Source organism: Muscardinus avellanarius (assembly GCF_963383645.1).
Source record: "Muscardinus avellanarius genome assembly, chromosome: 9".
Taxonomy (NCBI): domain Eukaryota; kingdom Metazoa; phylum Chordata; class Mammalia; order Rodentia; family Gliridae; genus Muscardinus; species Muscardinus avellanarius.
The window spans coordinates 84,958,805-84,976,040 of record NC_137795.1 but is presented as its reverse complement, the minus strand read 5'-3'; the positions used below and the strand labels follow the sequence as shown (position 1 = coordinate 84,976,040).

The following is a 17,236-nucleotide window of genomic DNA, read 5'->3' as shown; positions in this document are numbered from 1 at the left end:
AAGTGAATGTAGCATGGTCAACCTGTACACTCATTGTTGGGAGGGGGAAAGGAGAAGTAGGGGAGAGAAAACCAAGTACTGTGTAATAAAGACATTTCAGTCCATAGCAGCCTGAGGAATTGCATTAAAGTTGTACCATGGATTGAGATAAAAAACATGAAAAATGGGAAATGTTAAGGTTCATAAAGCAAGAGTTCTATTTTGGACTTGTAATGGTTTGAGTTGGAGAGATCATCTAGACATCCAAGAAAATATCTAGTATGTAGCTGAAAATAAAAGCCTTTAATTATGAGAAGTATGTTTATAATGTGGACATCTGAAATGGAAGATATAAAATTGAGACAGCATAAGCACACAACTGCACTGAGGGTTGGGAGGAAGTGACTCACCCAAAGAGCACCAAGGCATGGCTGGATGGTAAGAGGAAAGGAATATAGAGCTCTTAAGGCTATGCATCTTTCACGGTGTTCCCTCGTCTGCTATCAGTTTTTACTACATGTGAAAATTATTAGCGATGCTAGATATCTTAAATCTATAAGTCCTCTGGTGTTCACCTGAAAGAAGAGTGCTTTTTACAAAAAGAAAACCAAAATCTAAAAGTTACTTAAACCATAAAGCTATCCAATAGTTTACATAACTAAAAGTTCAGAGATAAATCAAGTTGTAGAGTTGTTGAATTTTTTTTTCTGTGTGTGTGTGTGTGTGTGTGTGTGTGTGTGTGTGTGTGTGTGTGTGTGTTTTACTGGTGATGGAACCAAGAGGCTTGCTAGCTCTGGGCTATACTCTGAGACCTATTTTATATTTTATTTGGAAACAGGGTCTTACAGGGTCTTACTAAGTTGCTGAGAGCTTCACTAAGTAGCTGAGGCTCACTTCCAACCTGTGTGATCCTCCTGTCTCAGCCTTCCAAGCACTGGAATTACAAGTGTACGCTACCACGCCTGGTGAGTTAGTCAATTTAAGAGTTCACCACTACTGTTAAGATTATAGGTTTTTTTATCTTATTATTTTACCTGATATTATACTCAGCCAGCCATAGGACTAGCTATATCTTAAGTTTATTTCTTTTTGGTCATGGGATGGCTGCCAGAAGGAATTGACATGCATATTTTCTCTTTTGGTACCAGGAAGAGGGGCTGCTAATTTCAAATTATATATCTACAGTAAAAGAAAGAAAAACTTGCCCTAGAAGTGTCAGAAAATAGTTTCTTTCATTTCCAGCTATTGTGGCTCACATGTTTATTCCTAAATGGATAGCCTATGGCATAGAGGATAGATTTTTCTGCTGGAGGATAGATGGTTTATTATAAAGGATATCAGGCAGAAATGGAAAGGAAGAAAGCATTTTAATATAAGAAACATGATGGAAGAAATTGAACAAGGTTAATATTATTGAAATTTTGGAAGTCTAATATTAGTTGAAAATTAGTAGATTACTTAGATTAGGTAGAATATTCTTTCTTGTCATATATACAGGACAAGACAAAAGAAATCTATTTCCCTTTTATAGTTTTCTTTCAGAAAGTCTAGTAGACTTACTAATCTCAATTAAATATGTCTCTATATTTTGCATATGTGTACATCATCATAATGTGAAACCTATTAAGAATGAAAAAGTGCTTTTATCCATCTGTCTTATTACTCTGATACTATGTTCTAGATTGAATATACTATCTTTAAACAGAAGATTTTTAAAAGTATGACAATTGATTCTATTATACTCTAATCAATGGAAAAATATTTTGAACTAATTTGTCACAATTTTGAGTTCAATAAAAGATAACAAAGATAATATTTCATTCTTTGATACAGTAGTTATAACTATCATTCTAACAAAACACAATCTTTGATGAGTATGTTGTGGGGAGAAAAGATTAACATTTAGTCTTAGCAAGTTTCATTTTTATTGCACACATGTGAAAAATGAATAAACCAATTTTCAAGAGGACTCTTTCCATTTTCTATAAAAATGTAGAAACATAATGAATAGATGTAGATTCAATTTAAAATAATAGGGAAAAGTTCTCACAAAGTTACAAAATGGCATTCTGTATTAAAAATGTATTTTGAATTTAAAGTAAATAGTTCCCAATTATTCCAAATAGCCAGGACAAACTTTAAAAACATGTAAACTCTTAATGGGCTTTCCATTATCCAAACTATTCATTATAAAGTTTCTAAAATTATGCCAATATTTGGTTACTAGAAACATGGGAGAAACAGGAAAATGTCAAGGTAACAAATTGCTAGTTGCTACTGTGTGCTCTGACTTTTGTAGAGGTAGACTTCCATTTTAGTGGTGGACATTTATAGAGTTGGACAATGCTATTTTAGTGTAAGGTTCTTTAGAAAAGAGGTTGCATATATGCAGGAATTTTCAGGATATCTCTCTTTGATATAAAATGTAAAGTTGAGCATGGTAGAGCCTGCTTGTAATCTCAGCATGAAGGCTGAGACAAGAGGATCACAGGTTCATAGCCTGCCTCAGCAACTTATTAAGGCTCTCTGCAACTTAATGAGACCCTGTTTCCAAATAAAAAGTAAAATTTGTCTGGTGGTGGGAGATAGAATGTCCCTTGTTTCGATTCCCAGTACCACAAAATACACACACAATAAAAACAAACAGAAACAAAAATAAAATGTAAACCATGAAGATGAAAGGGACCCTTAAGTCAAGATATAAACTATTACCTCTACAATGTGAAGAAGCTGAAAGATCATCTCTAAATAAACTACCCTCTGTGTCTCTTAATTTAAGATTTTTTTTTTTTTTTTGCAGTACTGGGGATGGAATCCAGGGACATTATATTTTCAAGCAACACACCCAGCCCTATTTTTTGTCCTTTATTTTGAAACAGGGTCTAACTGAGTTGCAAAGGGCCTCACTAAGTAACTGAGGCTGTCCGCAAACCACTATCCTCTGTCTTAGCCTCCCAAATGATGGAATTATAAGCGTGCACCACCAACCCTGGCTTTCATATATTTTTTCTTAGATTTCTTTATGGCCTTTCTTCTGAGTGTGATCCTTGAATTATATACATATAAATCTGATTCTAAAACAAAATTCTCACTGGTTTTGTCAAAGATTTCACTTATTCTTAAACATTTTAGGATCTCAATAACTTTACCAAAGATTTCCTATTTTTCTCAGTGTGTGAATGAGGCACAGCACAAGTATCAAAGTCTGGCGTCTCTCTTGGGAATCATGAAAACCCTGGAGCATTTTGCTGGTTCTTTTTCAGTTTCTCCCCTTTTTCTCTTTATTATCCAATTCTAAAGAGACTAGGAGAACAAAAATGTGTTTAGGTAACATGTTTCTTCATACATATAGGCACTAGGGAGTGAGAAGGGGGGTCTTGGGGTTGCTTGGTACTGGGGATTGAATCCAGGGTTACTTTACCTCTGAGTTTTACCCCAGCCCCCCTTTTATTTATTACTTTGACATAGGGCCACATAGGTTGCTGAGGGTCTAAGTTGCTGAGGCTAATATTGAATCTGTGATCCTCCTATTTCAGCCTCCCAAATACTGGGATTACAGGCATGTGCCACCATGCCTGGCAAGTTCTTGGTTTTTACTACAAGCGAGTTTGACAACCTTTTTCTGAATTAACACTCAAAATAATGACCACTTAAAATAATTTTCTAATGATGATTTTTGGAATATAAATATCTATCTTTGTTGTCATTTATTCAATTGTCTGTTGAGACAGTATTCTCCTACCCTGTATCATTTGCACACTGAGTCACTAAGGTGACATGTGATATAGTCAAAAACAGAAGAATGATCCATTCCTTTACTCCATGATAAAAATTCAAGTCCTCTTGCTTATTCCACATTTCACTTCACATGCATTTGGGTCCTCTGTTGTAATAACTTGACTTCAGACTTTTATTTTCTATTTCTAGCTATTAGCTTTTCCCTTAGTGCATGGTTTAACTCTTAACATTCCTTTTAGATGAGGCTTTTCACTGTATTTGCCTTCATTCACTCCAAATCACTGCACCGGCAGAGTGAGGAGGGAGCTGAGAAGAAAGTGGCACAATAGATGGAAAAGAATTCTCTGATGATCTTTAGCTCTAAAGAGTAGTGAATTTCCTTCTTCCCCCCACCCATCCCTTAAACAAACATACTGATGTCAAGCACTAAGCCAAGCATGGGAAGAAGGGATGGAGAGGGAATGGGGTGGAGATTGAGTAGGGGCTAACTGGGAGATGTGTGCATGTATGTCTATACAAGATTTTTTTTTATCCGATTATGATGTATGAATACAATACACCAAAAAAAAAATTACTGCAATTTATAAAAAAAAGAGTAGTGAAGATAAACTTTGTATCTAAGTGCTATAATCTGAAACATTCTAATCTAAAAAGTCTCTTATCTATATTAATCCAGGTAAATATTCAAAATTCAAATCTTGACTAATGTATGATGATAATCATTATAACCAAAGATCTTTCTCATTTTACCTCTAATTCACAGAATCAAGTCTTTAAACCATTTGTAGGCTGTATTGACCTCCAATGGTATTCATGTGTTTATAAGCTAGCTATTCTACTACTTTGGCACAAATAAGCAATATGCCTACTTTTCACTGTCATACATAATCTCACTGGTGTCTATTCAAAATCAGTGTTTTTCTTTCTTTTCTTTTCTTTCTTTTTTTTTTTTTTTTTTGGTGGTACTGGGGTTCCTGGAAGCCCTTCTGCCTCCAGGCAACACTCCCAGACCTATTTTTACATTTTTTTTTTTAATTTGGAAACAGGGTCTCCTAAGCCAGCGCAGGTGGCTGGCTTCGAACCTGCGCGATCCTCCTGTCTCTGCCTCCCAAGCGCGGGGATTACAAGCGTGCGCCACCACGCCCGGCAGTGTTTTTCTTTTAATCAATTCCACTGATGGTTTTCAAGCACTAGTACACTGGAGATAATGTTTGTCCACAGGGCCTCTGAACTACTGGACAGAAAATTAATTAGTATATCATTATCATGATGTCTTAGCTAATCATTCATTTGTCAAGTACTTGCTGACTGCCAAATGAACATAAGAGCCTGACATCTCAGCTCCCGTGGAGCTTAAGTTCCAGTATAAAATGTAATTGAATGCATCAATTTTATAGTAGCTAGAAGGTTGTTAGTGCTCTAGATAAAAGGGTAGCAAAAGTCTGGAGGTGTGTGTGTGTGTGTGTGTGTGTGTGTGTGTGTGTGTGTATGCGTGCGCATGCGCATAAATGCATGCATGAGCAATTTTAAATTCAGTGGTCCCTTTGGCACTTTGAGACAGTTATGTTGAGAAAATTCTTAGAGGAGAGGAGGAAATTCATTAGGAACATTGTGCTAGTACTCTGATTGAAGCTCCACACCTTAACATCAAGAAATACACTTGTTCTGGAGTGAGTAGACAGGAAGAAGTAAAGACAGAAAGACATTAGAGGGATTGGAAAATATATTGCCTTTTAAGTATTTAAAAGACTTTGATTTCTATTATGATAGCATTGCAGAACCCCTGTGGTTTGAGCAAAGAATCAAATGATGTAACACACTGGCTTGGTTGAAATGGAATATTGGTTGTGTGTAGAAAAGAGTTGGAAAATAAAGAATCAAAAGGATCTTCTAGGATGTTATTGCAGAAATCCAGTCCAGAGAGAATGGTGACGTGGATCATAGTGGTAGTGGTGGAGGTGATATGTAGAACTAATTCTGTACATACAATAATGGAATAGACTGGAATAGACAAAAGAAACTTCTGAGTGTTGTTCATCACAGCCCTATTGGTGTCAATAATTAAAAAATTAACAAATGAATAATAAATACTAGGAGAATTCAAAAGTATTACATGGAATGCAAGAGTATGACATTTAACTTCTTATGAAAAATATTAGAATTCAGGAAACTACCCTGCCTTTTTCTCTGAGGTTTCATGGTGGTTGGTTTTGTTTCTTTGTATATATCTCACTCATGTGCCATCTTTCTTGGCACTTTGATTTTCTCTGCTTTTCCATACTGTTATGGACAATAACTACCCTACCCTTCTATTAATTTTGCAGTTCAGGGGCCAAAACCAACTGACTTCTATAGAAATGCCAATCTCATCTTTTTTTTTTTTTTTTCATTATTGGGGATGGAACACAGGGGCATTCTACTTCCAATCTACACTGCCAGCCCTATTTTTTTTTATTCTTTATTTTGAAACAGGGTCTCACTGAATTGCAAAGGGCTTCACTAAGTAGCTGAGGCTATCCGCAAAGCTTGATCCTCCTGTCTCAGCCTCCCAAATGCTGGGATTACAAGTGTGCGCCACCACGCCTGGCTCCATCTTCTTAAGAGAGAAAATCTGATGAGCTCAGCTCTGGTAATAAGTCGTTGTCTCTTGAGTCAAGTGATCAAGTGGTCACTCTGGTTCACTCTATAGCCATGTGGCCATGGATAGATTTCTGTCTGTGGGTAGGGAAACTCTTAAAGAAGTAAAATATAAACCACATAAACATCCAAAGCATTGCACACATGATTATCAGATAATCTTACCACTAAAGTGGGCTTAGATATACAATGTAAAGGCTATAAAAAATCCAGCTATGTAAGCATAGTTATTTTCAGTTAAAGGACTAAGTAATGAAAATAATATTTTTAATTACAAAAAAGCCTATCTTTTGTATTTAACAATAACCAGTGTTAATACTTTATGAACATCCTTTTTGATATCTCTGAATGAATAAATAGAATTAGAATGAAGCTACCTGGCTACATAGAATTCATTTTAAACTAAATGAATCCTAATTTAAATGATACTTTAAATTAAAAGATTAACATAAATACCATTTTAAATAATCGGAAGAGAAACCAACTGAAGTAAAATGGAAAAGTGGGAGAATGAGAAGAAGACAGATTGAAAATTATTTGAATATGTGGGAAATATGTGCATTGAGAACCACCTCCCAGTGACAACAACATAAAAGTAGCTACGTACATGTACACTTCTGTTACATATCTTCATCAGATCTTGGGGACTATGTACATTTATAAGCTAAGAAGAAATGACTAAAAATGTCCTTGTTACAGATTGGGAGAGTATGGTTGTGAGGAAACTGTTCCCGGGAACCCCTGTTAGGGTCCAGGACACAATTTCCCTCAAACCACAACAAAACCCAAAACGACCAAAACCAGAAAAAAAACGCAGTTTCTTATCTTAAGCTAAGAATAAACATGCATAGCTTGGACAGTTGCTGAAGATTTAAAAAAGTTAATTAAAAAGATAGAAATACAGAAAATAGAAATACAGAAAATAGTTACAGCCCCATGCGGGGGTGGGGGGTGGAGGGGGTTGAGAGGGAGGGTGGTACAAGCTGATTCACTACCCCCAAGGTACAGCACATGGACTGGACTTTTTATACCCATGACCTCCATCTTGTTTATGTAATTCTGACTAGTCCCTGTAAGGTAGTCCCTGTAAGGTGTGTCCCCTTACCCTGTAAGGTACCTCCCCCAGCAAGGTGTGGTTAGGTGTCTCCTTTCATGAAGGTCGACCCCTCCTACCATCTTAGCTAGCTTATCTATTCATGTAGATCTGTCTTTAGATAGAGAAAGGCCTAGTTCTCCTCCCCTATTGACTTGTTAATTACTTTAAGGTAGGTTAATTTACATTGGAATAGTTGCCTGCTTTTAGGCAGAAACCAATTCCTTGTACAGATTTGTCCCTCACCCAATTTTTGAAATACATTAATAATCAGAGCTTTTTTAAATCTTCCTAGGCCATTCCCAATACTGGTACACTTTTGGTTTAGCAACAAAAAGGTCTTTGGTGTTTGTGTTAAGGGAAGTTTCAGTGTAATAGGATGAGAACGGGAGTGAGATGGATGGATAGAAAGAGGTGAGGAGAAACATTTTTGTTGAGCACTGTTGGTTAAAATATTTCACCACTACAATGCAACAAACACTGGGGTAGGATCCATAAATATAATAGTAAACAATGGGAAAAACTGAGTACGGGGAGAAAACTGAAAACGTGTTGAAATTATTTTACTGTTTCCCGACTTGAGATGAAACTGGTCAGAATCCAAAGCTTCAGAGTATGGCTTCACTAAGGGAGGAGGAACTGTATTTCACAACTGAGTGAGACCTAAGGAGAAACTAGGAAGCATCCTAAGCCTTACCTAAATGTAGGCACCTTAGCTCGGATTCAGTTACTTCTGCCTTATGCATGTTATATGAATATAAGGGTAGAAAGGGAAAAGTGAAGATGGGCCTTTTTTAAAAAATAGATACTTGACAAATGTGTTCCCTTTCATCCTGCAAATACGCACCTAAAGCAGATATTTAAGTCCAAATAAACCTGCAAATATGTACCTAAAGCAGATATTTTAGCCCAAATAATTCTTGAAAATCTTCATATAATGCCTTATTACATTATAACTTTACACTGAGGTGGCTTCGCTTTCACTAAATGAAGACATATATTAGAAATCGGCAGATGATTCATTTAACAATGTTGCATTAATTATATCACAAAAATTATAGCCTTATAAAACAGTGGCTAGGTTAATCAAATTTGTCTTAATAAACCGCATAGCCAAGTACAGAAAACATTGTTATCCTTGTAAATACTTTTTAGTAAAAATAGCATTCATAAATTTGTCTTAATAGCCGCATAGCCAAGTCCTGAAAACTGTTATAAAGACAAATAATCTTTGTTAGTCTTGTAAATACTTTTTAGTAAAAATGGCATCTGGGTGTTTATTTGCTAGGGGGAGCAGAGCTCTAAATTTAAAAAGTCCCACTCAGGAGCTTCCAACCAGCCAATGGAATGCAGCCTGGGATCCCACCCTGGTCTCAGAAGGCTTCTCATTGGTTGCAGGGCTTAGGACTGACACTCAAAACACCCGCTCTTCTCGGGGGCGTCTCTCTCCAAGACCACAGGACAAGGACGAGGGGCGGGCCTAAGGGGAATGGCGAGAAATCTGCGTGGACCTGGGCAGCCAGATCGGAGCCTTAAGGCGACCGCACACGCTTCATCCTATTAGAATTTCGCGAAATCCCCGGAGCGCCGGAGGCCTGGAATTTGTCCTCCGCGAGGAGCCGTCGAGCGCTCGCGCCTGTGCGCGCATGCGCAAGATCCGAGCCGCTGACGTCACGCGCGCGCCAGTCTAAACTCTTCCTGGTTTCCTATCCAGCTGCGGGTCAGAAATTTTCTAAGTGAGTTTGGAGTTGTTGCGTGGTTAGGAGGTGAGTCGAGCCCCAATTGGTTATTATAAAGAGGTCGATGTAGTTTAGATCAACATTATAGTTACTGCAAGGAAACGCTCTGTACGTGTTGATCGTGGATCTGCTGTGTTCAGCATCTTGCCCGACGTTTTGGGAGAAACAGAAGGAAAAAAAAATCTATTCGTCTGCTCCCACGGAGCTCTAGTGGTCTGGTTAGTGCGCACACAAATTAAAGTTAAATATTGACACGAGTGATTGTTCCAGGCAAGAAGCTTGAGGAGTAAGATTGATCATACAACTCACAATTCGTCAGTAGTTCAGTTGTGGTTTCTTTAAATTTATGTTTATTATGGGTTGGAGGGAAAAGGCAACAAGTGGATCTTTCTTTGGGTGCAGTTTGCCTACACAATATACAACTGCCAAGGGTGTTGGGGAAAAAAAAAAATTCAGCTCTCCTAGGGGTGTGTGTGGCGTGGGGGGTTGTACTGGGGATCTGACACAGGGACATTCTATCGCCAAGCTCCACCCTAGCCCTTTTTATTTAAAAACATGGTCTTGCTAGGTTGCTGAGGGCCTCGCTGAATTACTGTGACTCACCTCAAATCTGAGTTCCTTCTGTATCAGCCTCCTGTTTAGACTGGGAACACACCCGCATTTTGCCAGTGTTTACGTTTTATAGCACAGTGGTAAAGTTTCTTAGTGAAGTTTTTTGTTTTTTTTTTTACAGATTTACATTTGTGACCTTATAATTCACATTTTTCCTTTTATTGTTGCATTGTCATACATCTTTTATTTATTTATTATTTATTTTGCGGTACTGGGGCTGGAACTCAGGGGCATTCTATCTCTGAGCAACGCCCCCAGCCCTCGTTTTTTGTTCTTTATTTTTGAATTAGGGTCTCACTGAGTTGCAAAGTGCCTCAGTAAGTAGCTGAAGCTGTCAGAGAACCATAATCCTCTTGTTTCTGCCTTTCCAATTCTGGGATTACAAGCATGCTTCACCAGGCCCGGCCCATAGTTATACATGTTAATGGAGTACAGTAGAGGCATTAGCGCTTACCCAATTTTCACACATTTTAAGCAAACGTTTAGAAGTATTTGAAATATAAAAACTAAATAGAAAAAGGTTAAGGATTTGTTCCAGAGAAGAATGTTCAATATTGATAACAGTAATGAGATTATAAAATAATACAAACTCCTGCCAAGCCCACCCCAGTAGTGGTAACTAGCTTATAAAAGGAAAGAGAGCTGGGCGTGGTAGCTCACACTTGTAATCTCAGCGTTTGGGAGGCTGAGACAGGAGGATCACACATGTTTGAAGCCTGCCTTAGCTACTTAGGCTCTCAGCAACTTAGTGATACCCTTTTTCCAAATAAAATATAAAAAAAGTAGGTCTGGGAGTGTAGCCTGGAGGTAGGAAAGTCCCTGGGGGTCCCACCTCCAGTACCACAAAAAAAAAAAAAAAAAAAAAAAAAAGAAGAAAAGAGAACTAAAACTAATTTGAAGAGACTTAAAGGAAATTATCAACTATATTTGGGATAAAACATTTCTTTCTTTTAAGCTACAACCTGTCAACTTCCCTTGCTGAATGTGCTTTGGACATCACTGTGAAGCAGAATTGATATGCCACTTGAATTAATAAAGGAAGTCAGGGGGGTGCCTGAAATTCAGTTGCTGAATAAATTAAAGGAAGTAGATTTCAGATCCCTACATCTGGGTTGTGACTATAGCAAGAAATACATCCAGGTAAGAAGTTTCTTAACTCAGAATTTAAAAATTAGATTGTTTTTCTGGAATTTTAAGTATTTGTATAACTTTTTACCTTTTACCATGCATCATTTATTGTGGTTTCTCATTATAATACTCACTTTCAAATTACAAAGAAACTGAGAAAAACCTTTCCTTATGGAGTGAGGAAAGGTTTTAGTTAAATGGATTATAAGGTTGAAGAAAGCTTTAATAGCTTTAGAGGGAATGGTGATATATCTGAATATGTTATTGTCGATTTGTAATTTAACTCTGAAAAGTTAGGTTTTTAAAATTATATTAATTATATTGAGACTTTGTGGACATGCATATGGTTTTGAAAAGAATTTGTATCATTACTTGGCAGATTTACTCTTGACATTTGTCAACCATATTTAAATTGCATTGTGGTATTTTTAGGTCTTCTATATTCAAAATGATTTTATTTCTGCTTATCAGTTATCGAGAGATAGGTATTAATTCCAACTGTAATTCTTTTTGTTGTTGTTGTTTTTTTTTTGTGGCACTGGGGTTCCTGGAAACCCTTCTACCTCTGGGCTACACTCCCAGACCTATTTTATATTTTATTTGGAAACAGGGTCTCTTAAGCCAGCAAGGCTGGCTTCGAACTTGTGCTGTCCTCCTTTCTCCGCCTCCCAAGCTCGGGGATTACAAGCATGCGCCACCATGCTGAGCCTCCAACTCTAATTCTTGATTTGTACATTTCTTTCTTTTTTTTTTTTGGTGGTGGTACTGGGGTTCCTGTAACCCTTCTACCTCTGGGCTACACACTCCCAGACCTATTTTGTATTTTTATTTGGAAACAGGGTCTCAAACCAGCAAGGCTGGCTTTGAACCTGCGCAATCCTCCTGTCTCCGCCTCCCAAGCGTGGGGATTACAAGCGTGTGCTACCACGCCCGGCTGTATATTTCTTTTACTTATAAGTGAATATATATTTAGGATGTTATATCTCGATGAATTGGTTAAATGTTTTTCCTTGATCTTTGTAACTCATTTTGAAATCCATTTTGTTTGATGGTGATAAAGTCTTGACAACGTGTGTGTGTGTGTGTGTGTGTGTGTGTGTGTGTGTGTGTGTTACTTGGGGTTGAACTCAGGAGGGTTTGACCTCTAAGCTACAGCCTAGCCTGTTTTTGTTTTTGGTTTTGTTTTTTTGTTTTTTGAGACAAGGTCTGGCTAAGTTGCCACACTTGCCTGTAACTAGGGAACCTGCCTTGGTCTCCTGAGTAGCTAGGATTACAGGTATATGTCACCATGTGTGGCCATGCCTTGTCACACTTGTTTGCCTTACTGTTTAGATGGTATGTCTTTTTTGTTTTCAACTTGCTTTAATATCTTAAATATTTCATAGACCATATATCTCTAGATCATCCTTTTTAATCCAATCCAACAATCTCAGTATTTTATTATTGGCATGCTATACTTTAGTAGATTCAGCTAGTAAGGAGACAAGGAGCCCAGATGGGCTTACGTAGTTCTATTATTTATGTTACAGCAGTCAACATGAACTTGTTTGCATTGTTTCTTCTTTCTATCCCACATCCCATGGAAACAGGCCCAGGTGATTAATCCTGTTGTTCACATAGAGTTTCTGTCATAGCTTAAGGTCTCTGAGCTCAGAATCTCCCCACATTTTAAAGGTGTGCTTTGCTTGTTAAGACTGCCATAACAGAATAACACAGACTGGGTGGCTTAACATTTATTTTCTCATAAGTTGTGTAGACTCGTAGGTCAAGCGCAAAGTCCTCACAGGTTTGGTTTCATCTTTGGCTTGGAGATGCTCACCTTGCTCCCCCATCCTCGTTGGCCGCACAGGGCCTCTCTTCTGTGCATGTGTGAGTACCTGCGGTCTTTCTTATGTACCTTATTCCCATATGGTCACCAGTCATGTGTAATATGGGTCCATTCTGATGGATTTTTTTAAAAAATTTTTATTACTTTTTTAAAGGCCAAATGTATTACATTATGAAGTATTGGAGGTTAGGGTTTCCACAGATAAATTTGAGGGACCACAGTTTATTCCACATTATGGACTAATATCTATATTCATTTTTATTCCAAAAAACCCCACATGAGCTTTCTAGAGTAAACGCAGATTATTGATATTGCTCTCAGCATTCACTGTATCTCAGCATATCTCAATATAACTCCATGCCCATTCCCCCACTCAGGCTGAGGCAGTGAAGACCAGGTGTCTTCCTACGTGTGGAGGCGATTCTTTGCTATGTAGAAGAGGAACCCCTATCTAAGCATGCTTATAGGACAGGTGGCCAACTTCACTCTTCTCTGAAGGCAGAGAAAGCTCATCTCCTTAATCCCATCATCTGTAATGTGAAGGAAAAGCTGTTGGTTTTATTTCCTGTTGAATTGCAAACACATTAACTCTGTGGATATGTCTCTCTGGAGTCTATTTTTTTTTTTTTTAACTCCAGGTAAGGGCAGGGTCAGATTTTCTACCACCTTGCTAATAGAGTAACTCCCTTTGTAGCTACAGCTGTTGAGATAATATATAACTGAAGGCTATAGGATCAACCAAAGGTATTTTATTAAGTACTCAAATGTTTCTTATAAACTACACCTGGGTACAGTTTATAATGTTTTTGTGATTATTTTCTGCCTTTCACACAGAAAACACAATCCCAAGAGCATGTTTACCACCTCTGGAAACAAAAGTTTGCAAGTGTTGGGAGCCTCTCCATGAAGGACATAGATCAGTCAGGCAGCATGGGTTGACAGGGTCCCTTGAATGGTCTGCCATCTAGTAAGCCCTAAGGCCCCCAGTTCAGTTCCAGTAATTCAATTTAGACTTGTTTTCAGAGAGACTGCTGGAGGGCAGTCTTGAATCCATCCTGCTTGCCCAATTAACTTAACCTAGCTGTGGACAACACTTGGAGGTGTTCAGCATTGAAAGTTCAGGAGCCTGGCCATGCCCTGCTGGCTCATTGCTAGAGCCCTGAGGTGTAGGGGATGATAAGTTCAGTAGTAATTGACTCACAAATTTCCCAGAAGTTCCTGAAAGAAACATAAGTGCATTTTCCTTTGGGGTGTAGGAAGGCTGCTGGCATAGTTCTTACAGAAAAAGGTCATTAATACCTTCCTTTCCCTATATTTACCAGAATCTCTGTGTTACCTTCCCAAGGCTGGCAGTTCTGGCCCTGGTGCTAGTGCCCTTGTCCAGTTGCGATCACCATCCCCACCTATTGAGGATCTCTCCCTAAGTGCCCTTTTTATAAAACCAGTGTGTCTCCTGTGAGCGAAAATTCATGTTTTTTCTTTTTTTTTTTTTCTGGTCATCTTCTCTCATCCATACCTTTCTTCTGGTTGGACTGCCTGCAAGAGAAATGAAAGCTCTTGCTTGGTAATTTGTCTAATCTCATTTTGATTCTCTTAGTTGCTGTGTGTCTTTACAAGTATGTTACTTCTTGCTATTTTTTTTAATGCCTCAAGTATGTTGTTGAAAGTCACATACCTTGTATAGGATAAGGGAAACTGGAAATAATTTTTATTCATGGAAATGTTTATGTGGTGCATTAGGTTTTTCTAGTCGGGAGCAGCACTAGGTTGGGACTTGGTAGTGTGCTTATTTGTATGTATTACAGGCTGCAGATTCCTCTAGATCTACTTGTATGTAGGATGACGAGTATCAAGATATTTTTTTTCACTGTCTTCTGCATCCATAGTTGTATTCTCTTTCCTCTACTCTTTGCCTCAGATAAGGTGTCTCTGCATGCTGTAGTGTGTCTCTTCCAGTTGTAGGCATGCTACCTTTTACTAGGTGTCTGTTAACCTTTGGTAGGTGGATGCTCTCCATTCCGATGAAGTCTGCCTTGGCAGATGGTGGGTCCCTGGGCCTTGTGAGTGATCTTGCCCTGCCTTTAGATATAGATGTCTGGGGCGTGCACTAGTGTGCCAATTCCTCCCCATCCGTAGCAGAGGTAGAAGTATTTTTATTGCTGTTGTTGATTTTGTTTTGTTTTTTATTCCTGTTCCTTTTAGCTACAGTGGGTTTTCACAAAACTTTAAAATTGGCGGGGTTATTGTTCTTCTCCCAGCAATGTTAGGTCTTCGTTCTAAAAGAAAGATAAGGGAGAATGATCCAAGCAGGAGTTCTTCTCTTTCTTGCAGTAACTGCTGCCACCCTTGCTTCTCCCATCAGTGGAGAAGAACTTGTAAGTGGACATGAAAACTTGTGTTTGTAGCTCCTAGGGGCTTGATGTGGCCTCACTAACCCATACCTTGCCATTAGCAATTCATTAAAAATGTTGTATGAATTTTTCTTAGAGTTTTCTGGAAGCATCTGCATTTACTCTAGATATGAAAGCACTTATTTCCCATCTCTCATTAAGGCTCTTCAAATTTTTAGTTATTCGATTGCCCTGTGACCAACTTTTTAATGGGTCAAGAAAGGTTTGACATTTTCTGATTGTCTAACTATTTCTTATTATCATTCTTCTTGATTGTCTGCCTCCTAAATAGAGCTATTTATTTTTTACTTTTGATCGCCATATTTTATTACCATCCTATAAATAAAATTTATATGTAGCTAAAATTGATTTGTCTTATAAGCAAAGTTGATATTTTGTTGTTGGTACTATGAAAGTATTGAATACTAGAGTGGGAGATATATATTATATAATCTATTTTAAATTTTATTAAATAAGTAGAGTAGGTAGTTTTTGCAAAGCTCAATAATATATTCATACAATCTTTAAATTTTAGAGCCAGAAGTAAGTATAGAAACTATCCAGATTATGCACTTTTTATTTTACCTGAGATGCCGTTAAATAAGTTGTCTTCAGCTGACAGAGCTTTGCAGTTACAGAAGGAGAACAAACCTAATCTGTCCTGTGTCTTAGTGTATCGATTGGTCCACACCATCCTTATTTATGAGATTATTCTGCACTTTGAAGTTTTCTTTATTAGATTTTTCTTTCCCTTCTAGGAGTAAACCTCATCTTTTTTTTTTTTAAGTAGAAAACAATATTATAGTCTAAAACAAAGTTGGGGAAAGTTTGATCGTGTTTATCTTTAACTAATAAATTTGCTTAAGAAATTAAATTTTGAACCCTAAGTATTTTTGAACCCTCTGATTTTTCTTTGGGAAATTTAATTCAGTATTCTTTAATGTTATAAAAATAATTAGAACATAATATATTGACTTCTAGAAAAGACCAATTTAAGAAAAATCAGAGATTCTCTCAAGATTAATTAAGCTTATTTGCTAATAGAATAACATTACAATGGAAATACACTTGCCTTAGTAAAATATGGGCAACATCAAGAAGGTTAGGCAAGGGGAAGTTTTTAAAGGCAAAAATGAGGAAGATTACACAGGATATTCTGAAGTAATAATCTTTGGCCACAGAGCTTAAGAACAAGTGTGGCACCAGTCTGAGGCTGAACAGATAGTTGCTGGGCAGATATCCTCACAGAAGTATTTGGGTGGGGGGTATTCTTATGCAAAGTTTTGGTTCTGATAGTCTTTTTTGATAGTTACTATCACAAGTCATACATCGGAACTCTTCCTTCATAACCTTTTCATGGCTTTATTTATTTTGTTAGTGTTGATGCAAGCAATTCCATTTTGATCCTGACATCCTTCACAAAAATAAAATTTTACTGTTTCAAAATGATTATTCTAATTTTCTAATTTTCTAATACAAATCTCTCTGGCTAACTATTGTTTTCTCCATTTCAGGGAAAACTTTCAGTTATCTCTTCTCTGACTTATTCTGGAAAAGGAACAGCTGTTTTGAAGATTGGACTTCAAGGTATATAGTACAAGATGACTATATTTTTTGTTTAGCTCTTTACTTATAATCTATAAATATATAATTTCACATTTATACATATTTGAATGATTTTAACAATATATTCATAGCAAAACAAAGTGCAGACAATGGAAAGTTAATTCTTCCCTAAGTATTTTTTTCTATATCTGTCTTCCCTTCCCTCTCATTTCTTCTATTTTATTTAAAGTTCCTTTATTCCCATATCTAGAGTAATTCAGTATAACTTTTTTCTCTATTTCTAGCTTTACTAATGTGACCTAAGCATCTTAGTGACTAAAATTTCTTAAAAGTTTGGTTTCAACATGTTACTTCTTATGTAGGTCTTACAAAGGAAGAATGTTTCTCCTTAGAAACTCTTAAGTAATCCTGTTAAGCTAGGATGAGTACCTTGGGACACTCGGAGGCTATAAAGTAGATTACATTTGTAATCCCAGCATTTGGAAGGCTAAGACAGGAGGATCTCACAGGTTCAAAGCCAGCCTCA

At 37.3% G+C, this 17,236-nt stretch overlaps 1 protein-coding gene across 1 annotated transcript in view; it reads left to right on the top strand.

Annotated features, from left to right (window-relative positions):
• Positions 1-10,815: 10,815 nt before the first annotated feature.
• The window catches only part of POT1 (protection of telomeres 1), a gene marked incomplete at both ends in the record, with an annotated part of 85,496 nt that continues 79,075 nt past the window's right edge, over positions 10,816-17,236 (top strand). The window contains 2 exons of the mRNA XM_080701443.1: positions 10,816-10,938; positions 16,659-16,731. Coding sequence (XP_080557569.1) covers positions 10,816-10,938; positions 16,659-16,731 — 196 coding nt within the window. The remainder of the gene's footprint in view (positions 10,939-16,658; positions 16,732-17,236) is intronic.